A 23326-nucleotide genomic window follows, 5' to 3' on the forward strand; every position below is an offset into this window, starting at 1 on the left:
GTTTTGAGGGCTTTCCAAGAAAAGAAAAGAAAAGTTGCCCAGTGCATTCTGATCCTTGCTTCTCTCGACCACTTTGCCATGCCAGTTCGTGGTCGCGCATTGGAGTAAGACCCGACCATGGCGAACCTTTGTATACTATATATATACATATATATAAGAAAAAGAAAGCGCTTGTCTCTTTAAGTACCTACATGTATAAGCCAGCCTCACGTCAAACAATCACCATCCCCACTTCATCCTAACTATTATAATGATTCGCAAGACTCATCGCTATCTATGCGCTTTGTGCTGTCCCGAGGGCAAGGTTGTGATCGACGGCAAAATACACTGGCTTCTCTGACGACTTGAAAATCCACTTCGTCTATGGCAACCGCTCGACGAGTGGTTATACTTCTCTGGTCATGTCATTATTGCATTATTCGATAACTAACGACGAAGCTCTTCATACTAACACTTGTCTTATGATCCATTCCAATACTCGTCTTGTAACTCATCATTCTCGCCCACGTATGAGTAGAGTTCCAGACCTCCGTCTTACGACTGCTGGTAATTACTTGGGACAGGCTGGCTCGCTCTGATTCGAGGTGGATAAGGAACCTGTGACATATCAAGACTGGAAGGGAGTGTTAAATAAAGGAATGAGCATTACCAAAAGGTCTGACAAGTCGCAGTACTCTGCGAGGAAGCCGCTCATGACCCAATTCGCAGCGACCTCAGAAGGAATGTTGAGATGACCCGGATCGTCTGTACGCCATGAAGGCGGTGCCAGCTCGACCAAGTGGTGAAGATGAGGAGGGAACACCAGTAGGTAAGGATCGGCCTTTGCTTCCTCAGTGGTGCCTGACTTGGTCCAAGTGACCTCCTCGCCCGTTCCACCGCTGCCTGTCTCTCCGCACCGAGCCGACTCGGCGACTGTGACTGACCCAGCCGCCAGGTCTCCGGTCTGTTTGGAGGGGCAGGGGGTTGCCAACTTGCGGGAGTCATTCAGGCCCACTGTGTGGCTGCTAAATCTGCTAGGCAACGTTGCCGATCAGTGAGAAGGCATAGGGCGAGGCAGATCTCGAGTGTGAAAGCAGAATCCATGTGGGCATTTGCCACCGAGTAGTTGGATGTAGGGGTTACGTTTGTTTGGCACTGTCTCGATGGGGATACCAAGAGCAGTGGCCACAGTCTTAAGGTCACTGCTATGTCTGGGACTGTTTCTTTCGGTTGGAAATCGAACCGACAGCTCATCAGCGAGCTGGAGGTCCCAGAGAAGAACATTGTCCTGGGGTTTTTTTTTTTTTTTTAAATATGTCGACGCCCAAAAGGACACAGAGACGCTCCGCTGATTGCGAATCGTATGTTAGAACAATCATCTTGCGACGAGTTCCAGACTTGGCCTCGCTAAGTGTTCGGTCGTCCATCCTGGCGGTATTCTATCGCGTCTGGATGGATTGGCCGAGATCCTTCAGCGCGACGAACAACTTCCTAAACCTAGCGTCTGACTATACTATAGGACAAGATGCCTTAGACCAACAAGCTACAGGCCTCTAAGCCACATCATAGCTTAGTGTACTCGCAAGGTCTCAAAGTCGATCGAAAAGAGATTATACTCTCCTTCTTTGATTGTCCCTGCCATGTTGGCGGGCATGCGTGACTGGTAGCGTCTGAGCTCGAATTCTTCTCCCGAACTGATGCTTGCAGATTTTTAGCGATGCTCGTTTCGTGTAGAAATTCACGATACTCACAGTGGTGGTTTCAAGAAGTCCATGGTCTCGTACCATGGTTTGTTTTGCCCGATGGGTGTGTAGGTCTTCTTAACGAGCTTGTGTTTGTCTGGGTCCTTGCCAGACGATGACGGCTGGCTCAAGCTCATGATGCTGTCACAAGAGGTCACGATAGGTGGGTGAGATAGTAACGGTTGGAAGAGAGAAAGTGGGGTAAGTGATGCGCATATGAGGGGAGAAAAAGTTGATAGCCCGGGGAAAGTACGTACTCGACTGATTTAGAAGGAGCAGACCGACCCTACCTAGATAGGTACGTAGGTATTGAAGCGATCTATGTCTCTAGGAAAGACAAGATTGAGTGCGTTCTCTGCTAACTGCTAACGAGAAGACACTGCAACTATGTTGGCTTGAAATGCCGTCTCAGCCGTCAGCAGACCATAAACAATTACCATATAAAAAGTGAAGAGTCCCTTGAAGTTAGGCACAACAGGGGAACGAGCAGGTTATCACGGTAAAGCCGTCGAGACCGAAGGTAGGAGGATATCTAGGTTATGTCTTCTGTCCGTTTGACTGTAACTATTTTGGAAAGAAATCTGTCGACGCACAACATCAGTTTCAATCCTATTCAATGTGGTGAGTGGTGGCATGTATGCCCCGTCTACCGGTCTCAGATGAATATGGTACTCGACTATGTATAACACACAATATCCAATAAGCATACTCATGACCAAGAAAAGAAAGCCAGTTAGACAGGTGGCCAAATTTACTATTAATAAGACGAATGGGTTGAAAGATGGAAAGATGACCACTAGGTTGCTGGAGCCCTCAAAACCAGTCATCTCTCGTCTCACATACACAAATAAAACAGACAAATACACGAAAACACAAAAGAATACACGGACAAACAAAAGTAAATATAGAAACACACACACACACACACACACCCGAACCTAATAGGTAGGCCGGACGCCAGAATCAAGGCGCACGATGGCCATTTTCTTCGCGATGGGCACCATGGAGAAGAGCTGCTTGAAGAGACCGTCCGATATCACCTCCGCCAGAGGTAGTGAGGTGACCCGGCTGGAATTCTGACAGAGATGGTAATGTCATCGGTAGGCTTTTACCATCCGCTCCCACGGAAGTGGGTCGCCACGTTTCTTCTTGGAGTCTGGTGGCAGCACCACATCTCTCAATCATGTAGCGCTGTTCACAGAACAAGTACAGAGCTTGCTCGGTTAGCATCTGTTAGTTCGGCAAACATGAGCTTGTTGTGGGCGCAAGTGCGGAAAGCTTGGATGAAGACGATCCTTCCATAGGCACTGACAGCGTGATTCTGTTCTTGCTGTTTCGGGATAGGAGATACGAGACGGTGGTTGAAAAACCGAAAGTTGTGGCCGACCAAGTCAAACAAACTCACATGGCATGAAAAGCAGGCATGGCGTTTGTCTATCCCTACCCGCGAATTTGTCAGTCAAGCGGCATGCTGCCAAGTACACGACATGATTCATCAACTTGACGAGCCACTGTGATGTTCATCCACGTCGATATATATCCTGAAACCCCTTTGTTCCGCGTTTCGAACGGATTATTCAAGCTGAGATTTCCTCTGTATCCCAGAGACGTGTTTAAGCCTCATGTTCTCTCCCTTGTACTACGCTATGTGTTGAAAGCTGTTCGTAAATGCCTCACGGCCGCAGCTAGATATGCCATTCCCGCTTCCCCGGTACGCTGTACCATGCAAAGTAAACTGTTCATTTCCTCCGTGCTGTGAAACCGCAGATGTTTCTTTTCTAGGATGAGTCGTTGGCCTCCGAACTCTCCGAGTTCTCGCTCTCGCCACTGGCCTCGGTTGTCGTAAGTCCCTTTCTGATGGCGAGGACGTTATCTACGATGACTGCATCGATGCCCTCCTTCACTTGGCGCTACGGAAAACGATGAGTACTAGTCACTGTCGATCAGGAGAGGATAAGAGCACTTACTTGAACCATGATGGGGTTGTTGTTCAACGTTCCGTAACTGACACAAAGGAGACCACTCTCCTTGACAACTCTGACTAGCCGGGGACTGTTGATGAGCGGCTCGGCGGCGCTGACAATTCCAATCAAGTTCCAGCGACTGGCGAATCGGATGGCCTCCTGCAGGGAGGAAGCTCTGATATCGCCAACAGAGCAGGTGCCTGCATCAGTCAAGAACATGATGGGGATCGACGGCTGCTTGAAGCTCAAGCAAAGACAGATGTCAGGATTGAAGGAGCTGAAGATAATGTGTCTGTTGCCGGCTAGGTCGTAGACCTTGGACAATACCGTGTCGCAGAACGAGTTCAACTCGACGGCGTACGTGTCCATCTCCTGCTCCTCACTCTCATGAAGCATGGGGTACTTCATCTCAATGTTGAAGCCGATGTGCTCGGGGAGTTGCCGAAAAAGGTCCTCCAAGGTGGCGAATGGTGCCTGGATGAAATTTCCACGGGAGTTGGCCTTGTAACCCTTGTTCTTGAAGTCACGCGTGTGCTTCATGCGCTCCTCGAGACTGCCTCCGTTGACGCCCTCGCCAGCGTATCCCATGGACAAAGACCGCTGCCTGAGGCCCGGCGCATTGTTGCGAACCTTCTCGATTCTCTCGTTGACTGCATTGACACCATTTGTTCGGTTGGAGTCGGGGTTGATGTGCAAGAATTGCTCCAGGGTCAGAGTGTGGACTGGTGCATCGATGCCAGTCTCGCTGACAAGGAAATCGTGGTAAATAACCGGAACATGGTCCTTGGTAAGCTGGACGTCGAACTCGACGTACTGAGCGCCCAGGTTGGCTGCTGCGATGAACGAAGGTACCGTGTTCTCTCCAAGCTGGAGAGATTTGTTGCTCGTCATGTTCTTACCCATGCCGCGGTGGCCAATGACCATCGTTGTGGCAAGCTTCTTCCAGTACGTCTGCTGCGAATTGATCTCCATGTTGGGATGCGAGAAGGGCGTGACAACCAAAAAGTTGAAGTTGACAGTGCCGATGACATCCAGGTTGTTCGCCAAAATCGGCACACAGACATCGCCCTGAAGGTTCATGCGCTTTGTGCCCAGGGTGGGTTTGATGGAAGAGAGGAGGGCCACGCCACGTCCGATCTTGTTCTTCTCATTTCCAGAGTATGTTGGGACAATGTCGAACATCAGCTTGACCTGGGCGGGATCCGCCGCTGTGAACACGATAGGCTCCGTGGAGACAGTCTCGTGGACAGGCAGGTCAACAATGACGGGCTCACCCTGGGCTCCGCTGGCCGAGACGACAATAGACAAGGCGGTATCGAGCTCGGTCAAATGAGCTTCGGTCAAGGGCACGCGGTCGAGCTTGACGGCCTCGAGGTTCTTGCGCATATCCATAGATCCAAGACTGACGAGAACCATGCTCTTATCGGTCAGATAGCGATGGCCGAAGGTCTTGACCGGCTCAACCGGACGGACATATCCGTCCGACTTGCGGCCGTCAATCGACGAAGTGTTCTCTGGCGACGAGGAGCGGGGAGGATTCTCGTTGATGGATATTTTGAGGCTGCTCGTGGGCTGTATGATTTCGGCTTCCGCTTGGTTAGCCAGGAGCCTGGCGATGTCCAGGTGGCCACGCAGCGCAGCGTGTTCTTTGGCTGTCCAGCCAGACGAGTCAGCTTTGGCGACGACTGCGCCAGAGTCAACAAGCAACCGGACCACTGCGAGATGACCGTCCACGGCAGCAACGTGCAATGGCGTCCAGGCGTACGTGTTCTCCGCAATCTCGAGGTCGGCCTTTTGCTCATCGGTACCCTTGATCAGCGACTTGGCAATCCCATCGTGGCCGAAGCGCGCGGCAAGGTGCAGGGCGGTTTCACCCGTCTTGTCCTGCCAGTTGATGTCAACGCCAGCTTCAACGAGCATCTCTACGATGACCTGGTAGTTGCACTTGGTCGCTATGGCAAGGACAGCACCGGACTTGGATACTGTTCGTCTCATTTCGGCCTTCCTGACACTGACGCCCTGCCAGTTTTCTCCCTGGAGAAGGGCCTTGGTCGTCCGAGGATGACCGCCCACGACGCTCAAATGCAGAGGGGCGTACCCGTCGTTGTCCTGCCATTCGGGGGCATCGATGCCGTTCTCGACGTTGAACTGGTTCCACTCTTGCATCTTGGCCATGATGATCTGGCAGACAACCACGAAACCGAAGCGGGCAGCATAATGGAGAGGCATCCGTCCAAAAGAGTCTCTCGCGCTGAGTGCTTCTCTTTGCTCAGGCTTCAGGGTGTCGAGAAGATAGATGAGAGTCTGAACTGCCTCGTCGTCTTTGCCGAGCAAATTTGTCTCATTTTGGCTGAGCGCCCGAGGGGGGATCGTTTGCGAGACAGCCGGCTGAAGGTCGTGGGTGGTGAATTGAGTGCCGATCGGGAAGGGGTAAGACTTGGGCTCATTGTCAGGTTCAGAAGACTTGGTGCGGCCGATGTGGATGACGAGTCTGTGGATACAGTTTCGCTGGTTGATGTCATCGGGCTCATTGATAGACGGCAGCTGCTCGATAAGATAGGCCATGCTTGCCCTGGACCTCGCAGCAATGGAGCGCTGCAGCAGGTTCAACAGCAGGGTCTGAGATGCCTGCTCAGAGGTCACGTTGCCCTCCTTCAAGCCAGTCTTCAGCGACTCGACGTCGTCGTTACGAATGGCTTGCTCGAGGGTGTCAAGTTGGCTCTGTGACAGGATCAACATGGCCTTGGAAGAAGCGCGGCCGAGCGACCGCACCGACCGGTCGGATTTGGAGTCGTCGACGACGCGGGCTTCACCCAGGGCGGAGATCCATTTGTTGACCTCGGCGAGGAGGCGCGTGCCTGTGGAATCTTTGGCAAAGGGCAGCGGGTCGACTTTGGTCGAGATGTAGCGGTGCTGGGAGCCCGTCGCGGGAAGCTTCTTGTCGAGCTTCTTTGTGATCTTGACGAAGCCTCTGCGGTTGATTTCAGCGAACCAGTTGAGGTTCCTCAGCATGATGCGCATCTCGTAGAGAGCGCCCATGAGCTCCTCGGTCTCATCCTCGTCAAGATTGGAGACGAGGTCATGGACGCGGCCATAGCGGTCGTGTAAGAGATTGAGACGGCGGACGGCCTCGCCAAGCTTGCGGTTGTAGAAGCTGTCAACGTCTTCGAGGTTGCGGTCCAGAGCAAAGAAGAATTCTGCAAGATGCGGTCAGGGGATGGGCTACGCCCTCACGGTCCGGTTCAAGTCCGCCCACCTGCAAGATCCACCTTCTCTCCATCCTTGGCCGATTGCGCGGCGGCCTTGATCAGCTTCTTCAGGCCTTTGTAATTGATGTAGAAAGCCGCCCATTCGGGGACTTGGTTGCGGGGGAGACTGGGATTTGTGTCAGCATTCTCCTCGAGAGGTTGCGAAAGAGGCCCCAATACGATGGAGTAATTGGAGTGATTTCCCAGGGGAAGAAGGACGCACTTTCTGCCAAACTTCATGATGAAAGACGTCTAATTCCGGGTATCAAAGGGTTGTGATGCTGTGGCGTTCGGGCTTAGCGATAAGGTCTAGGCGATAAGACTGAAGAGTGCTGTAACGACAAATACAGTTGCTGATGACAACAATGGGACAAAAAGAGACGAGAGGGCAGCTGCTTAGAGGCAGATGAGATCGAAAGCGCGGTCGATCATTTTCTTCGTCTATGATATTGTAGAGGTGTTTGTCTTTGGCGATGAGTTGTGTAGTGCAGTAGTAAGTAGGAACGAGGCGCGGGTGAAAGAGGTCAAGAGTAGTAGCAAACTCAGCAGCTCCGGGATCCAGGAAGTCGTCAGTCAGCTTTTGTCTCTGTTGCGTCAAAGGGGTCTAGAGCCAGGGACGGTGTCCAGTAACGAGAATGCCGTCGATTTTTCCAGGATGAAGGAGCTCCACATCCAGATATCCATTGACCGGAGGGGTTGGGTGGGTAGGAATACAGCGTCTGCCGAGTACGGATAGACCGACAAACAAACAATCGGGTACTTTTCTTTCTTCTTGTTGTCTATTGCCCCGAGTACCCACAGGGTGAAGAAAAGATATATATAGAGACAAAATGGAAAGAAGATCTGAGGACCTGGACACAGTTGTCGGCGGGTTGGAGGGGGATTATGAATGAACACGGAAATCAGACCGACGGCGACAAGTTCCCCAGCGGCGGGATTGACAAGGTGACGGAAACAAGCAACAGACAGACACTACCTAGCTAGCTTATGCGTAGGTACCGGGGTACTTACTATGTAGGTAGTGAAAGAGTGAAAGAGAGAGAGAGAGAGAGAGGAAAGACGAGGTGTGAGCTAGTCCCACCGGCGCAGGGTATCGAGGGCCCTGGCACCAAGTCTCTGTGTGTCGGCAGGTATGTACCCCGCACGCGAATTGTCGCGTGGAAGGGACAGCCGAGAACCGGGTGGGCGACTCAAGACGGGGTCGGAGGGTACCTGAGACCGCCACCTTCTCACGCCGGCGCCAGTCCCTTCAGAACGTGACGGCAGGAAGGGCCGTGAAAGAGAAAGACTGCGAGATCCCAGAAACAGCTCGAGGCGTGGCGCTATCCGGTAGGTGAAGCTGGCCAGTCGGGAGCCGTCATTGGTCTCCCGTGGGGCACAATCCTGTCGTGATTCGTTGAGTCGTGGCACGGAGGACCCACCATGGCATCAGCACCGTGTACAGAGTAGTGTAGACGGCGTACCCATGCCCACCCCGCCGTTGGTGTAGCACAGACACAGAGTAGGAGCAACCCGTTCCCCCATCCAGCCCTTTTGCATCTTTTCTACTTACTTAGGGATTTGGAAGGGCGTGCCGCTCCTTCCTGTTTCCCTCATCACAAGCGAAGTTTACATACAGTTAATTGCTGGCTTATCGATTCTCCAAGTACCAGCTAGCTAATGGCAACACGAGTGTCCATCCTCATACTAGCCTGATACGTCGCCGGTTGTGTGGTCACGATTACCACACAGTACATCTGGGTAGGTAGTGGCGGTCTCCGCCGGCTCTTGCCTCGTCACTCTCGGCCTCTCCCCTTTTTTCTTTTCTTTTTTTCTTCTCTCCCACCGACTTTGCACCCTCGTGGCCTCCTCTCTTCACCTGGAACGCCGGGGCCGAGGCCTGGGCATATCTCACGCTCCGACATATTGGGTCAGATGGGTGCGCCCAAGTTGCAGACCGCCTCGCCGCTTGGCAGGTAGTTTGTTCTCGTGACTACCCAAGCGGGAGGGACCCTGAAGACCAGGCATTGGCTTCGGTTCCGTCGATACTCTTTTTTGCTGCCAAGAGCTGCTTGACTATTGGAATGCCGCTTCCATAACGATGCATAACCAGGTACCATCCCCATGTTCTCCAACGTCTCGTCAATTTCATGTACGACTTCGGGTTGGCCGCGAACCCGGGGATGGAGGACCAACCTAGAATATATTGGACTACATACTTGCCATACGCAGCAAACTACGTAAAAATATATCAAGACCCACCCAGATCCGGTTCCGCGATGTGCCTTTCAAGTTTTGGATTTTTTTCAGGGTCTTGTCAGCTGACCGATCCCTAAACCTCGATATCCCGGCTACCGTGCGCTTAGATGCGATGCAGATTGATAATGGGGAAACCTGACAAGGCGACGTCGGCTTTTACGGAGGTCCTTTTCGCCTCTTGCTTACCCGCTGGCTTGCCCATGACTCTACAGGTGACGAAGGGTAGCCGGTCGGCGTAGTGGGCCTTGAAAACATGCCTGGAACACAAGTGACGATGTCAGGGTCCAATGGACCCACGGTGATGGTACAGCTGCCGTACTTGTATCCCCGTACACCTAGGTAGGAACAGTCATAAGTATCAGTGGGCATGTCAAACTTTGCCATCCTGCTCCAACCCTACGCAGTAGTAGGTAGTAGGTATGGCGGGAGGAAACCAGTTTTTACGCGACACAAGAGTCAGGCCCTCTTGCCAACTGGTCGTTCCTTGACCACCGAACGGAGAGGCCCCTTACCCCCATCACTTTCTTAGCCTCTGAAGTTCCTGAATCATTCAAAGCGTGCGGCTCATGGGCAGCAGACTTCAGTCCAGGGCAGGCCAGCCCCTTCCCGTCTCCGACCTTTCTCCTCCTCGGCAAAGAGTATCCGCATTGGTATTTGGCCGTACCTACTTCGTACTACGTAGATGTAGTCTACCGTAGGTAGGTTCGGTATCCGTCCGCCGTCTTGATTATGCTCCCGCTTGATACCGTGGTACGTAACCCCCCAAACGCTGAGCCGTCTGCCGGCCGGTGGCTTCTCCGTTCGAGTCCCAGCGCCCAAACCATGCAAAGCGTGCTTTTAGGTTTGCTCATTGCCTTTTTGGCTTTTCCTCAGCTGTCAACTCAAGTCAGGCCTAGCACCTTTGACAAACGCAAAAAAAATGATATCGTACCCAGCCACGGTACCCGTACCCCCCCCCCCCCCTCCCCCCCCCTTCCAACAGCCAATCCCTGACATCAGGGCGCTTGGAACTGCAACCCTTCCTTGTGCACTTTTCCCACAAAACCTGCAACTGTAATGGTTGGATGGTGTTTCCTTGGCATTCGCTGCTTCCCCTCCCCCCCAAAAAGTCGACGCACAGCAGCGATCACTGCCGCTGCCGTTTGAGCCAAGACTCGATCGCCCGAACCGTCAAGTCTGGATGCCCATACCATCGACTGTCGCTCAGTTCTCTCTTTTTTGCTGTCCTGCCTTCCTCTTCCCCCCCTCCCTCCAGCCAGTGCCCAACCAGCGTCCGCGGGGCCGGTCATCGCTGCGACTTGAATGCAACCCTGCAGATCAAAGCTTCGGTCTAGGCCGCTCCGGCTGCCTTCACCACCGCCAGCGACCCCGGGGTCTCTGTCCATCCCTTGGCGCATTCCGCCCACGTCAGCGTCGTCTCCTCGAGCGAGCCCATCGTATACATGTCTGGCAGCTCGGGCAGCAGCGTCCGCGGGTTGAACATTCCCGGCCACATGTGGCTGTTTGACTCCTTCACGTTCCTGACCATTGTCGTGATTTGCTTCTTCAGCGCCTTCAACAGCCGGCCTGTCCCCGCCGCGGCGTTCGTCTTCTCAATCAGGTCGCGCCGCGCGCCGACGACGTCCGTCCGCACCACGTGCCGCTTGATCCTGCCCGTCACCGCCTGCGGGAGGACGTCCTCGAAGGCGCGGTCGACGTTGCGAAGGTCGCGCAGGTCGAGGTATAACCGCACTTTCAGAAGCGTCACGGCCATCTTGTGGCTGAGCGAGCCGAAGCGCTTCGCGAACTTGCCCACCCCTTCGAACGCGTCTTCGCCCATGAGGTTCATGTGCGGGAGCTCCATGTTGCCCCAATCGTAGTGGCTGTCCTCGGCTGTCACGGCCCACCACTTTACAAAGTCATACGCCTCCTGGTCCCGCCTGAGACGGATCATCAGGTGCGGCGGGTAGCTCCGGATGCCCATGTTGTCGCCGCGGCACAGCCGCAGCATGTCCAGTTGGTGGTTCAACGCCATCTCGATGCCGTCGACCGTGTTTATTGACATGAGCGTCCCGATATAACCGAAGCGTGCCTGCATATAGGCTCGCGTCTCCGTGATCCACCAGAACCTGCCGACTGCCATGTCCCAGGTCCAGCCCCATTCGGACTCGGAGCCGTTGCGGAGGGCGTTCTCCTCTTGAATGTATCTCTCGCGATACTCCTTGATCTGGTTGCAGTCGGACTTGTGCGCCTTCCGATGCCTGACTTGGTGGTCGCGGCCACAGTAGTAGACGACCTGGCAGCCCGCACAGCGGGAGAGCTTGGTGCGGCTGTGGCACACGGCACACTGGCGGGGTGGCATACCCTCACAAGGCTGAAGGGCCATCGTGGTGCTGCCTGCGGTTTTTCCAACGGCCGGCGGACTTATACGTGGCGTCGAGCAGGTTTTCCAGAGAGAAAGAGGGGATATGTGATCCAAGACAACGCTAGGTGGTCCTCACTGGAAGAGTAAGTTTCCAGGTGCACGGTGAACCCCGCGTGTAGTGGCGGCTTGCTGATTGGCTTGTGATGCAACATGAAGAAAGTAAAAAAAAGTCCCACTCATTACGACCTACCTCCTATTTATTTATACCATCGATACACGTGGATGCTACCAACCGGACATTGAAGGGCAAAAATTACTTATATCCGGACTATTCGTCCAAATGGCCCGAATGGTAAAAGAGCCTTCTACTTTGTGCAAATGCGATACTAACACAGTGGTCTTGGACGCTTCATACGTAATTCGGTTTCTATAATCTAGGTAAAATACAAGCCTCTTGACGGCTGGCTTCGTTTGCCTTGGTAGTCTCGTCTTCACAGCATAGTGCCCCTCACTCCCAGCCTTGCAGATGGTATACTACATATATATACATTCCCCTGCAGCTCAGAAAGCCGCACTCGCCGCAGCCTCCACAGCTCTACGAGTCGGGATCCTTCCCGCCTCCTCAAGACGAGCCCAGGGGTCGGCGTTGCCCCCTGGTTGTGGGGGATTCATTTTGCGAGGGCTGACTGCCCTCAGGACCATCTTTTGCGTCGCTTCGCTCGCGCTTAGATCCTCGGCCCCCTTGCTGTCGACAACGTCGACACCATCGGCTGCGGTCTCCTTGGTTTTGGGCAAAGGTTCTCGATCACGAGTCTGCTCAATAAATGTCATTCGTGCTTCCGTGCCCAACTGGGGATCGACCAAACAGTGTCGTATAGAGCTCAACTTTGTCTCAAAATACTCCAGCTTGATACTCGACTGCTCAACCAGCCTGACCATGCGGGCAATATTAATGCCTTGTCTTTGTCTTCTGGATGGCAAACTCGAAGCAGGCACATCTCGTAAGAACGGAGCCACGGCAGCCGGCGATGATCCCTTGATACCGCAAATGTCCAACAAGTTTTGAATACGATGCGCAAGATACGTCTGATCGCATTCTCGAGAGAAGACCGCCTCGACAAGCTTGGGTTTGGTGGCCAGCGCTCCCAAGACGCCTAACGCAGCCTTGGGGTCCAGCGCGCGAACGCATTGGTCTAGTAGTTGTGACATTGTCCGTAGGCTGAATGTGAATCCGATTTTGAGACCGAATGCTACCGTGGCCACAGCATTCCTTAGGTAGCGAAAGCTCAGCATACCTTCAACGATGGCAGCAAAAACCTGGGTGTCGAACCAAGCTCTCTCTATGATATATTTGTTGGTGACAACGACATCTTTCGATTGTGCCCATCTTTGGAGCTGAGGGTCCTCAAGCACGTCGTCAATCAGTTTTCTTCGAATCTTCATACCCCGGCAGTCTCTGCCAGTCATGCGCTCGATGATGTTGTTGAAGTTGCCGCTTTCATTCGTCTCTTTGAAATGGTTCAAGAGGCAAACCAGTGTCCCCTGCGTCGGCTCAAGCTTGGATTGAAATAAAGACTTGACCACGTTGGAGGCTAGGGGGTGAAGTCCCGCGGCGTCGAACCCCTTGATCAGAGTGTTGTACGTGTGAATAGTAGGAGGCTGCGACGAGACGAGAAGGTTGTGGCACACCTTCATAATTGTTGGCCGGAGATTGGAAGGCTGTGCCGCCTCAAAGATGTTTCTTAACGACCTGTTCAGATCCGCACTGCACTTCTCGAGAGCCCCGGAGTCCACTTCCCGCTCGTAGTGAGGGTAGCTTCTCTGCCTCAATTCTGCGACCTCTTGCTGTAAGTGCTGCATGTCGCAGTCGTCGTGTTTTGCCTTATCGACTTCTCTCCTATTCTTCTTCGAATCACCGCTTCCGATTACTGTCTTGCCGTGGAGCAAGCTGGAGACCAATTGCTGCACGTTATCCTCCGCTGCCTTCATCTGTCTCATCGTTTTTGGAGCGCGGTGCTGAAGATTCCGCAGGGCCTCATCCTCGAAGAGCAAACGGTCCATCAGAAGGTAGTCTGTCCGAATAAGAGCCTTCATCGACCTCTTTGTTGGTTCGAGTCCATACTCTGCCCATATCGTTTCCACCTCGGGAGACCTTGGCGGAGCCCGGGACCACGTCTGCGTACGGCCCAGGGAATCGAAAAACTCGGAGATCTCTCTTTTCTGCTTCCTGTGGTCCCTCAACGCGCCCTTGTATCGGTTGGCAATGTTTCCAGCCGGTGCTGTCTCGAGGGTGTCGGCCGGTGCGTTTTCCATAACCTTCGCGAACTCCGCCCTCGCCTCCTCGAGTTGCCGTTCCAGATCCTTCCGACGCTCGTCCTTTCTCTTCGCATCCAGCACAGCCGCCGTTCCCATGATTGATGTGTAGCACGCCGTGAACATTTCGCTAAAGGTCGGTTTCCTTTGTGTCGCCCGCGTCGCCGATTGACGCATCATGCCTCCGGCGGCATTGAAGCAGGCTTTGCAGCCGCAATGGCGCACCTGGCCCGCTCTGGACCAAAGTGCCTGCATTTCGACGGCATTCCGGCTGCGTTGGCAGCCACGATGAGTTGAATTGACAGGCTGGTCGGGAATTGACGTCGTCTGGAAGTCGAATGTTTGTCGCCTGGAAATTATGGTTTCTGAATGAACCAGAGACGTGCCAGAACGAGTTGCCATGCTCCAATTACAGGGGTGTGACATAATATTGGTATGCAATTGAGCGAAGAAATGCTGAGATGAATTATGCGATAAAAATGTATAGCTGTTTACAGAAGTAACGCAACTGCCCCTCCATACCCCACCATAACTTCGATGTGAGCTTTGAAAGGTATCATAGCTCCAGACGACTCGAACATCTATCTGATCAGAACAAGCCGAAAGCCAACAGCCACCGTCAAAATGTTCGCCCTTACACTAACAGCTGAGCTCAACGGGTAAGCGGAACTGCTTGGAAATCTTCGGGACCTCAAGACTCATTTCCAGACAACAGGGTCACGAACCTCCGTCCCGATGACAGCGAAGGCAACCCCTTCTGGTACACATTCAAGGTCCAGTGCACTTCATGCCGTGAAGTCCATGACAAGCCCGTTGGTGTCAGCCGTTTTGTAAGTTTATCGATTCATCATGAATCCGGACGTTTGTTGACACGCAATACAAGGATGACAACGAGATGAGTGGCAGCAGAGGCGAGGCCAACTTCGTCTGGCGGTGCAAAAACTGCAAGCGCGAGTCCTCAGCTTCCATCAAGGCTGCGCCCGCACCTTACGCGCAGGGCGAACCCGCGAAGCAGCAGCAGCTTCTCGAATTTGACTGCCGAGGTCTGGAGTTCACAGAGTTCATCCCTGAAGGAGAATGGCTCGCCGAAGGCATTGATTCGGGTAGCAAGTTCTCTGCCATTGACCTTACCGATGGGGAGTGGTATGACTACGATGAAAAGGCCGGAGAGGAGGTGAGCATCAAGGATCTGAAGTGGGAGATCAAGCGTGCTTGAAGAAGCTCGACAGAGATTTATAGTACTGGTGTATGGTGTTTGCTGTGGGATGGCGATGCGGTATAGGGGAATGTCGAAAGAATTCGGCATGTTTTTTGGCGTTTCTGAGCTCTTGTCTTGTGACAATGACATGTCTTATTTGAGCATGATTTTCGGCATTCACTAGTGATCACCCACGGACGGGATTTGCATGTCAGCATATATGGGTATTTAACCACTCTAAAGTAACCTAATTCTACAAGAAGGTCTTGCCTGCCCTCTATTCCATGCATGAATCATCACATACATCCCAGAACCATCCAACCCGTCCCCAATCTCACCTCCTCTCAAGGAGAACAAGCCAAGGCCGATCCTCATGTGTCAAAATTCTTCGTGATCGTTCCGGGCAGACAAGCGAGTGACTCCATCTTATCTGGACTCAAGCGAGCCAAAGGCAAGCGGCACCGTATGGAGTCCTCAGTGCTCATGCCCAGAGATCACGACACGGCTGTCATCAAGGCCTGTCGTGGACCTGTATCAAGTCCAAGTGTGCCGCGTAACTGCAAACCGGTTATAATCAAGGTTTCCGGTCTGCAGCCAAAACAGAAGGGAAAATTAGAACCATCTCTCGTCATCATCTGCCGTGCTGAGAAGCACAACTTGTTTTCTCGCTCCTTTTCAGGATCTTTAGTTATCAAGACGGTTCCGTGTATTCAGACAAATGCCAGGCTCTTCTTCATTCAAAGCCTAGTCGCCCAATACTGACGGTTGACGGGAACGCATATAGTATCAGCCTTAGCAGCGAGCATCTGATCGTGGGTTCCAGTAGCCTTCGCCATTTCTATTGGAAAGTGGTGCGTCTTCGGAATTCAGAACAATCAAAAGACACTTCAAAGGAAGTAGTCACCGGGTCCACGGCGGTTGGCAGGAACGTGACGCTGGTCATCAGGGACAGCGGAGAAGATGCTGAACTTGGGGTTCATGTCCTTGTCGACGGTCATAATGGATGCGACGTTGCCGCAACGGTAGCAGTAGTTGGGAGCAGACCAAACAGTGACGACCGAATTTTGAGGGAAGTGGTACTGGGCCAAGGTTAGCAATGGAATGGAACAAGGCTAGCATAAGACAGTATCACGTACCTTGTAGCCCTCGTTGACGAGCTGATGAGCTCTGGCAATCAACTTGAGACCGTTCACGTGGTTGAACTCAGTCGCAACCTTGTCGCCAAAGAGCCAGCCGGCACCACGAGGGCTAACAGCCCACGTCTCGACGTCTTCGGGGTCCGACCAGACAAGATCGCAGAAAGCACCCTCGTGAGGAATCTCTTGAGCACGGGCAACGACGCGAATCTGGTCGATGGTACGGATCTCGGGACTCAAGCCACCGTGGACACAGAGGAGCTCGCCGTCGACGATGGCAGCGAGGACCAGGAAGTCGAAAACATGGCAGCAGGCCTTCCAAACGGAGGCGTTTCCATACTTTTGTTGGCACTCCTCGTAGAATCCATAGACCTGAGTGATCTGACGAGACTCGTGATTACCGCGGACAAGAACAATTCTGTCGGGGTACCTGGGAACAACAGTCAGCATCATGATGCAACTTGCTTCGCTCATACTTACTTGGCCTTCAGGCACATAAGAAGGGTGAACGTCTCGAGACTGAAGTAGCCGCGGTCAACGAAGTCGCCCAAGAAAATGAACCGAGTCTCGGCCGACTGCGAGGAGGCGGAAACTTCGACTGCAGAGTCAGCTCGGGAGGCGACGCTGGTATCAGCGGCCGCAGAGTCGTCCTCGTCGTCCTCATCGACGACAGCGCCACCAGCGTTCTTCACCTTCTTCTTGAGCTTGGGGTTTGTGATCTCGGTTGGGGGCTCAATGTCTTCAGGGTTGATTACAGTGGTGGCAGTCTTGGGTGCCTCCACTCTGGTATCACCGGGCATTCCACCCGCGACACGGAACAGCTCAAGAAGATCGTAGAACTGGCCGTGGATATCGCCGCAGATTGTGACCGGAGTGCAAACAGGCTGGATGTTGGATTCTGAAGTCCCCAAGTCAGTACATATGAAGCCAAGCACGAACACAGCACGCCTTACCCTCCATGAGGACTTCCTTCACTAGCTCACAGAGCTCCTTCATAGCGCGCTCGGGTAAGTAGTGACACTGCTTGGCTTCCTCCAGCCACTCATCCAAACCTGCGTTTGACGAGAGGTTGGCAGGGCCGGGTCGGGGAATCTGGCTCGCCATTTTGTCGAGAAACTGGGCACCAACTTGGGACTTCGCCTCAGCCTCGTAGGGATCGAACTCGTCGGAAATGTTTGGGTTAAACTCGTCGGTTGGCAGTGCCAAATCGTACTCGAGCTCGTCGGATTCGTAGTAAGCTGGATCAAATTCGTCAAACTCGTCGGCAAAATCTTCGTAATCCAAACTTCCGCCGCGGAGAGAAACGTCGGATGAGTCTTGAGCGGGATCGTCAGATGGTCGAAGAACGCGGACGATTTGTGCAGTGCGAACCTCGGGTTCCTCAGCGTAGTCGAGCCCTTCGTCTTTGGTAGGCAGCTCCTCTTCGATGGGTTCGGGGAGAGGTCGAATGCCAATCGGTCCCGGAAACACGAACGGAGGTGGGTTGGAGGGGCGTGTCAGCGATGTAGACCGGGAACGGCGACTTGGGATCGTTGGATAGGGCTCCTGCTGGTTCAAAGCGACCGGGTTCGACTGGAGAGGCGAAGGGTGCGGTGGAGCAGTGTCTTGGGCGGGGGGAGGGGCTTGAAGAGTACGGTTGGGTGCGACAGCTATGCGGGTGCTGTTACCGGTGGGGGGCTCGGGCAGCGGCCGGGGGATTGATCGCTGCGGAACAACTCGATGACGAGATTCTTCCAGGAAAGCTTCCAGAACCGCCTTGTCAGCGGCTTGACGTCGCAAAACTCTCTGGCGATGCTCTTCAAGAGGATTGTCGTAACCTCCAACGACGATTGGTCGCGGTCGGCTGAAGTTGGGAGCGCGGGGACGTTCAGTGCTCAATGGGGCAAGAGTGGGGATATAGCCCGATTTGCCTGGAACTGAAATGCCTTGACGTCGACCGGGATAGGGACTCGACGCGACAGAAGAAGAAGCAGAAGAAGAAGCAGAAGAAGAAGCTGTCGGCGCAGTCGCAGAATGAGTGGGAGTCTGCGCTAAAGGGTAGTCAGGACGTCCAGATGGGAGCTGAAATGATACTTCCGCGCTCCGGTGACGTCCACCACCTGCTCCGGGTCTGCGGCGAGGGCCGTTTGTCACGGGATTACTCTGGTATTGGTTGGCGCGTCGAATCGCCGCTTGGATTTCCTCTTCACTGGGAATCTGATACCCTGACTTTTTCGCGACCTTGGCCTTCGGACTTTCCTCTTGCTGGGCAGGTGCTGAAAGTATCTTTTCCTGGTTGAAGTCCGGAAATCTTTCCGGGTAGGCGTCGATAGGCACGCTGTCTTTGACCTCGGAGGACTCGCCTTCCTGGTCCATCTTGACCCTCAGGTGCTGGGTGAACTTCGGGTAAACTTGGTGTTTCGGAAGATTGTTCAGCCGAAGTTGCTGATGTGAGAAAGTGAGTTTAACCGAAGTTCCTCCAGGTGGCTCAGTGGACAGAAAAACACACTACCCGCTCAAAAGAAGCTATCCAAAAGTGGTTAGCTCGCAGTTATCAGATAAGGCTCGCCAGAAGACAGTTGCACCCTGCCCGTGCACCATTCTTTCAGATCCAGTGTTGATGTGAACCCAAGCCCCGCATCAATACCTTGCCATCACATCAGCCTTGACAATCCTCCCCACGACTTCTGGCACAGCCCTTTTGTCTTCAAAACACAGCAGACTTTATTCTGCTAACAATTTCCAAGCAAACATTCAATGTTTTTCACACCGCTTGCTCCTAGCCTTTTTGACACCAAACAATAACCAGAGAAAGTAGTGCACTCACCTTAGTGTCAAGCGCCAAATATCTTGAACAATCCTATTCTTCCCATCCTCAAGACCTTTGGTGCCGCAATGGCGACATCCGGCGCCCAGGGCGCCTCCCGCAAGACGAATGGAGTACTTCCGGCCTCTGGCCAGCAGCCTGCTGCAGATGCGACAAAGTCCAACAAGAGCCGGACTCCTGTCGAAGGCGACAAAGTGGTCATTCGAAGGCTGCCGCCTGGCATGACAGAGCAAGAGCTGTGGAATAACCTTGGTGATGAGTGGAAAGCCGGAAATAGTCTCGTCAGCTGGCACAACTTCGTGCAGGGGAAGATTTCACAGGAGTACGTGCTTGCTCTCACGGCATGAAGGGACCACGGACTAACTTTTGGTGTGCGTAGCCCTGCGAAGCCCTCGAGGCCAGGGAGAGTCTACCTACACGTCCTGAAGCGCGAAAGCCTCAACGTTCTGTCAAATCTGATTCAAGCCAAATCCTGGGAAGACGCCAAGATGACCTCCAACAGCGCTTCTCTGGTCGGCCCTCCAGTTCTCGAGTTTGCGATTTACAACAAGATCCCGAGCGGTAAGAAGCGCTCCGACCCTAGACAGGGCACGATCGATCAGGACCCCGAGTTTATGGCCTTCCTCCTGTCCTTAACGAACCCGGAGATGGAGAGGGAGAACGAGAACAGCGAGGGCAAGGATACGGAGGATTCGAAGCCCGAGGCCAAGGTTACGACGACACCCTTAATCGAGTTTATCAAGGAGAAGAAGGCGAACAAGCAAAAGGAGGCCGCTGCCGCTAAAAGCGCCAAGCAGGCCCGTCAGGATTCCAACACTAAGGGCAAGGCGTCGACATCAAATGCGGATGATTCAAAGAAGGGCAAGAAGGACTCCAAGGGAGAGAAGTCGGCCGACAAGCCCAAGGAGACGGTCAAGATTCTCACCAAGAAGGCCGCCGCGGAAGCTGCCAAGGCCGCCGAAACAGTCGCCAGTCAGATCACCCAGGCCTCTTCATCCTCTCAGGATGCGCCCAAGAGTCGGCGGGCTGGAATTGCGGCCGCCGCACGCATTTTGCAGAGAGACCTCGGCATCAGTCCGGGAAGTGCTCATAGGAGGGCGCGGCTCGACGCTGCCAAGGCTGAGGCGGAAGCCAAGGCGACGACGACGAAGGAGGCACCGCAACCAGCGGCCGAACCCCCGGCACCAACTCCAGCACCCGCCGCCGCGCCAGCTCATTCGTCCGCGGCCGCTTCTCAGACATCAGAACGGAGCACAACGCCCACGGCGCCCAAGTCGGGCCGTTCTCGCAGAGGTGGTGGGGGTAAGAACGCGGGTGCTAGCGATTCTAAGAGCAAGTCGACCGAGGCAAGCTCCAGCAACACACCAGCGCCTGCCAAAGCCCCAGTCGTGTTGCTCAAGAAGAAGGATGAGGAAAAGAACAAGGAGAAGGGCTCCAAGGCAGACAAGGAAGCATCAAGCTCGGCGTCACAGTCTGCCGCACCGGCAACGAATGCGAAGTCTAACCTCTCGACGAGCGCTAAGTCCTCGGGCAAGGGCGGCGGCAACTCGAAGAAGAGCTCAGCTGCCGTCACGCCCGGCGTGACGCGCGGTTTCGTCAAGCACGCAAACCCGTCGCAGGGCGTCACCGAGGCGCTCCTGAAGCAGGCCATGGAGGCCTTCGGCACCGTCACGTTCGTCGAGATGGACAAGCGCAAAGGCTTCGCTTACGTCGACTTCTCCAACCACGACAGCCTCGTCAAGGCAGTCACCGCGAGCCCCGTGCAGGTCGCCCAAGGCACTGTTCAGGTCCTCGAGCGTAAGGAGAAGAAGCCCTCGGCGCCAAGTTCGAACGCCAAGTCGGAACCCAGCGGCGCCAACGCCAACGCCGGGGCGGCGAGCTCCAACTCGGCCGCGCCCTCGGCGTCTGGGTCGGGCAACAACGCGACACCGTCCGAGAAACCGGAGCACCACAAGCGAACCAGACGCGGCCGCGGTGGGGGCAAGGCCGCCGCGAATGCGTCGGGCAGCAACAGCGGCAACAACAAGGATGCGCGCAACGAGCCCGCGGCCTCGACTGCAGGTACGGGATGATGAGCAGAACAGCCTTTTTGTGTGCTTTGCATTGATTGACGACAAATCTGTACCTTGCATGGGTAACTTTTTCCACGTGCGCTGCGTGCGCGCGGATTTCTTACAACGCGCGCCCGATATGAGCACGAGCCAGGGTTAGGACGGGCCGAAGAGCTGCGGAGGAAGGGGGGGGGGGAACAAGAATTTCCACCATGCGTACCTGCGTTTCTGCCCAAAGCAGAGCCCAACAACGTGAGAGGCCTGCAACGAGGGCGGCCTCACCAACCCCAAACCCTCCCAACGCGGCCGCCCTTGGTCCGGCTGACTGCAGCCCAAACAGAGCGCCCTTCAGAGATGACGAAACGCGGGGATCGGCAGCAGGTGAGCGTGCATTGCAGCGGCGGCGGTGGATTCCACCTGCGCGGAGCGTTCTGGCGGAGGGGAGAGAGTGGGTGATGGTGGTAGTGGTGCGTCAGCTAAGGGGGGGGGGAGGGGCGCGGCCCGGGGAAATCGTGAGCGAAGCCCGCAGAGTGCGTCTTGAGTGGATTCATCCGTAGAAACAAATGGCAAATTGGCAAAAGGGAAGACATCTAATCTATCCCATAGTAGCGGCGAGTAGTCTTCGGGGAGATTTCAAACATCACATGAGCACACAAAAAGGACATGGGAGACAATAAAGAGGGTTCCATCCAAGTTCCAGTGTTTTGGTTTGAATTGGGGACGAAGATACCATCTATCACGGTATCCGCCGCCGTCTTTTGCTTCACAGCGTACAAGAATATGCTCTCCCCCCCCCCGAATCTCCCTCCATCCGAGAAGGGGGGGAGGTGGCGTACAGGCTACATACAAACAGAAACGTCCACCTTGATTTTTTGTTTTGGAGAGCGCGCAAAAAGAATCTAGGGAAAATAACGCTTTCCCACCCCTCCCATGCCCGGTTTACATGTAACCCCAATGATAGCAATGATAAAAGAAATGGAAGAAAGAAAAAAAGACGGTCAGATTGGAACCCCGGGTGCCGTCGCACGCGCCCACGCCGCAGCGCCCAAGATGGCAGCGCAGTAGGCGAGGACCGCGAGGAGCACGCCGAGGAGCACGCCGTCCGTCTCGCGCGCGGCGCGGGCGAGCCTGGCCCTGGCGTCGGTCACCCACAGGGTCTCGCCGGCGTCCCGCCGCGCGGCGCGGAGGCCGGGGAGGCCGTCGATGGAGGACCGGTTCTTCTCGACATGGTACGCGTTGACGGTGTTGTTGTCGACGCGCTTCTTCCAGAAGAAGTCGAGGGTGGGGCGCTCCTCGAAGACGGAGAGCTCGTCGGCCTCGGGCGCGCCGTCTCCGGACGGCGGCGGCGCGTAGAGCTCCTTGCGGACCATCGGCACGCCGAACCCGCAGCTCGTCTGGACCTCCCAGACCTCGCCGACTACGACGGCCCTCGCGCCATCATACGAGTCCCGGCCCGCCGGGCCCTGGGGGACGATGCGCTTCATCCACGAGTCGAACTCCGGATGGTCCCACTCGATGATCCGGCTCTTGCAGAAGAGGCGGAGGATGCGAGGCGAGGGGCCAAAGGACATGAACATGAGCGTCAAGCGCCCATTCTCGTAGCTGTGGGCGATGGTCTCGCACCCGGAGCCAGTACGGTCGATGTAGGCGACCAGGTTCGGCGAGAGGACGGCGAAGTGGGCCGAGAGGCCCTTGGGCGAGACGTTGATGTGGGGGAGGTGGGTGGGTGCCGAGGCCGTGAAGAAGACGGGTTGGCGGGCGGCCCAGTCTGCGAGGTCGGTGCTGATGGAGGGATAGAGCTTCATGTTGTTGTGATTGAGGTTTTTCCCCTCCCTCTTTATTTGGTATGTATATGGAGGTGTCGGCGGCTGTGGATGGATGTCGCCGATTGAAACAAACAAGAAGCCAAAAAGTTGAAAGAGGTATATCGTCGCACACGTGAAAGGGGGTATTGGGTATCGTATTGTAGATGATGAAAAAGAAAACTCGGCTGTTACAAGATTTTTGTTACAGGAATGAGGGGGTAGGAAAGAGACCGAGAAGACGCGGGGGTCATCTTTTCAAACAAACAGATCGGCCCGGGAAACTGCAACGTTCGCCGAGCCTTGTGTGAAGAGGATGAGTCAACTGGATGGCGTCAATCAGCTGCATCTCATATGAGTCGTTTCGTCCACCGCCGATGTGGGGACGATGTCAGCCATCCCCCAAAGAGGGAGGGGCCCTACTCCAAGACGGTAAGGTGTAGGAGCCCTGGGCCCCGGGCCCCGCACCGCTTATCGGATGCGTGCATGGGATGAAGAGCTTTCT

The 23326-nt window shown here is 54.6% G+C and overlaps 10 protein-coding genes across 10 annotated transcripts; 3 read left to right on the forward strand and 7 right to left on the reverse strand.

Annotated features, from left to right (window-relative positions):
• Nucleotides 1-640: 640 nt before the first annotated feature.
• LY79DRAFT_548079 (uncharacterized protein) lies at nucleotides 641-1135 on the reverse strand. The gene has a single exon (XM_060557374.1). The coding sequence runs from the start codon at nucleotides 982-984 to the stop codon at nucleotides 691-693; it is 294 nt and encodes a 97-aa protein (XP_060416185.1). The 5' UTR covers nucleotides 985-1135; the 3' UTR covers nucleotides 641-690.
• Nucleotides 1136-2638: 1503 nt separating this feature from the next.
• On the reverse strand, nucleotides 2639-2952 carry LY79DRAFT_548081 (uncharacterized protein; the record flags this gene model as incomplete). Its single annotated transcript, XM_060557375.1, has 1 exon — nucleotides 2639-2952. A coding segment is annotated over one exon (268 nt), but the record flags the coding sequence as incomplete, so codon positions are not given.
• Nucleotides 2953-3499: 547 nt separating this feature from the next.
• Nucleotides 3500-7173, reverse strand: LY79DRAFT_668296 (glycerophosphoryl diester phosphodiesterase; the record flags this gene model as incomplete). Its single annotated transcript, XM_060563503.1, has 4 exons — nucleotides 3500-3631; nucleotides 3689-6882; nucleotides 6942-7060; nucleotides 7157-7173. The coding sequence occupies 4 exons, from the start codon at nucleotides 7171-7173 to the stop codon at nucleotides 3500-3502; spliced, it is 3462 nt and encodes a 1153-aa protein (XP_060416187.1).
• Nucleotides 7174-10138: 2965 nt separating this feature from the next.
• LY79DRAFT_548086 (MYND finger) lies at nucleotides 10139-11725 on the reverse strand. Its single transcript, XM_060557376.1, has one exon. It carries the CDS (start codon nucleotides 11534-11536, stop codon nucleotides 10502-10504), a length of 1035 nt encoding a protein of 344 aa, XP_060416188.1. The 5' UTR covers nucleotides 11537-11725; the 3' UTR covers nucleotides 10139-10501.
• Nucleotides 11726-11921: 196 nt separating this feature from the next.
• On the reverse strand, nucleotides 11922-14208 carry LY79DRAFT_548088 (pentatricopeptide repeat domain-containing protein). Its single transcript, XM_060557377.1, has one exon. The coding sequence runs from the start codon at nucleotides 14081-14083 to the stop codon at nucleotides 12077-12079; it is 2007 nt and encodes a 668-aa protein (XP_060416189.1). The 5' UTR covers nucleotides 14084-14208; the 3' UTR covers nucleotides 11922-12076.
• A 76-nt stretch (nucleotides 14209-14284) lies between these two features.
• On the forward strand, nucleotides 14285-15230 carry LY79DRAFT_548089 (uncharacterized protein). Its single transcript, XM_060557378.1, has 3 exons — nucleotides 14285-14487; nucleotides 14544-14658; nucleotides 14712-15230. The coding sequence occupies exons 1-3, from the start codon at nucleotides 14453-14455 to the stop codon at nucleotides 15042-15044; spliced, it is 483 nt and encodes a 160-aa protein (XP_060416190.1). The 5' UTR covers nucleotides 14285-14452; the 3' UTR covers nucleotides 15045-15230.
• A 1-nt stretch (nucleotide 15231) lies between these two features.
• On the forward strand, nucleotides 15232-16185 carry LY79DRAFT_548091 (uncharacterized protein). Its single transcript, XM_060557379.1, has one exon. It carries the CDS (start codon nucleotides 15315-15317, stop codon nucleotides 15786-15788), a length of 474 nt encoding a protein of 157 aa, XP_060416191.1. The 5' UTR covers nucleotides 15232-15314; the 3' UTR covers nucleotides 15789-16185.
• On the reverse strand, nucleotides 15914-17266 carry LY79DRAFT_682199 (calcineurin-like phosphoesterase; the record flags this gene model as incomplete). Its single annotated transcript, XM_060564580.1, has 4 exons — nucleotides 15914-16105; nucleotides 16163-16592; nucleotides 16643-17060; nucleotides 17116-17266. The coding sequence occupies 4 exons, from the start codon at nucleotides 17264-17266 to the stop codon at nucleotides 15914-15916; spliced, it is 1191 nt and encodes a 396-aa protein (XP_060416192.1).
• Nucleotides 17267-19036: 1770 nt separating this feature from the next.
• LY79DRAFT_511698 (Smg-4/UPF3 family-domain-containing protein) lies at nucleotides 19037-21040 on the forward strand (the record flags this gene model as incomplete). The annotated part of the gene is made up of 2 exons (XM_060554295.1): nucleotides 19037-19290; nucleotides 19348-21040. The coding sequence occupies 2 exons, from the start codon at nucleotides 19037-19039 to the stop codon at nucleotides 21038-21040; spliced, it is 1947 nt and encodes a 648-aa protein (XP_060416193.1).
• Nucleotides 21041-22017: 977 nt separating this feature from the next.
• Nucleotides 22018-22824, reverse strand: LY79DRAFT_511823 (pyridoxamine phosphate oxidase; the record flags this gene model as incomplete). The annotated part of the gene is made up of 1 exon (XM_060554307.1): nucleotides 22018-22824. The coding sequence occupies one exon, from the start codon at nucleotides 22822-22824 to the stop codon at nucleotides 22018-22020; it is 807 nt and encodes a 268-aa protein (XP_060416194.1).
• Nucleotides 22825-23326: the final 502 nt, after the last annotated feature.

This window comes from Colletotrichum navitas (assembly GCF_030913465.1).
Source record: "Colletotrichum navitas strain CBS 125086 chromosome Unknown LY79scaffold_17, whole genome shotgun sequence".
Classification (NCBI taxonomy): Eukaryota; Fungi; Ascomycota; class Sordariomycetes; order Glomerellales; family Glomerellaceae; genus Colletotrichum; species Colletotrichum navitas.

Excerpts from the sequence above, each read along its gene's own strand:
- LY79DRAFT_548091 (XM_060557379.1), top strand. The coding sequence starts at position 15,315 with ATGAATCATCACATACATCCCAGAACCATCCAACCCGTCCCCAATCTC.
- LY79DRAFT_548079 (XM_060557374.1), bottom strand. The coding sequence starts at position 984 with ATGACTCCCGCAAGTTGGCAACCCCCTGCCCCTCCAAACAGACCGGAG.
- LY79DRAFT_548089 (XM_060557378.1), top strand. The coding sequence starts at position 14,453 with ATGTTCGCCCTTACACTAACAGCTGAGCTCAACGG. Across the intron at positions 14,488-14,543 it reads CTAACAGCTGAGCTCAACGG|GGTCACGAACCTCCGTCCCG; the intron begins GTAAGCGGAACT and ends TCCAGACAACAG. Across the intron at positions 14,659-14,711 it reads CCGTTGGTGTCAGCCGTTTT|GATGACAACGAGATGAGTGG; the intron begins GTAAGTTTATCG and ends ACGCAATACAAG.
- LY79DRAFT_548086 (XM_060557376.1), bottom strand. The coding sequence starts at position 11,536 with ATGGCCCTTCAGCCTTGTGAGGGTATGCCACCCCGCCAGTGTGCCGTG.
- LY79DRAFT_548088 (XM_060557377.1), bottom strand. The coding sequence starts at position 14,083 with ATGCAGGCACTTTGGTCCAGAGCGGGCCAGGTGCGCCATTGCGGCTGC.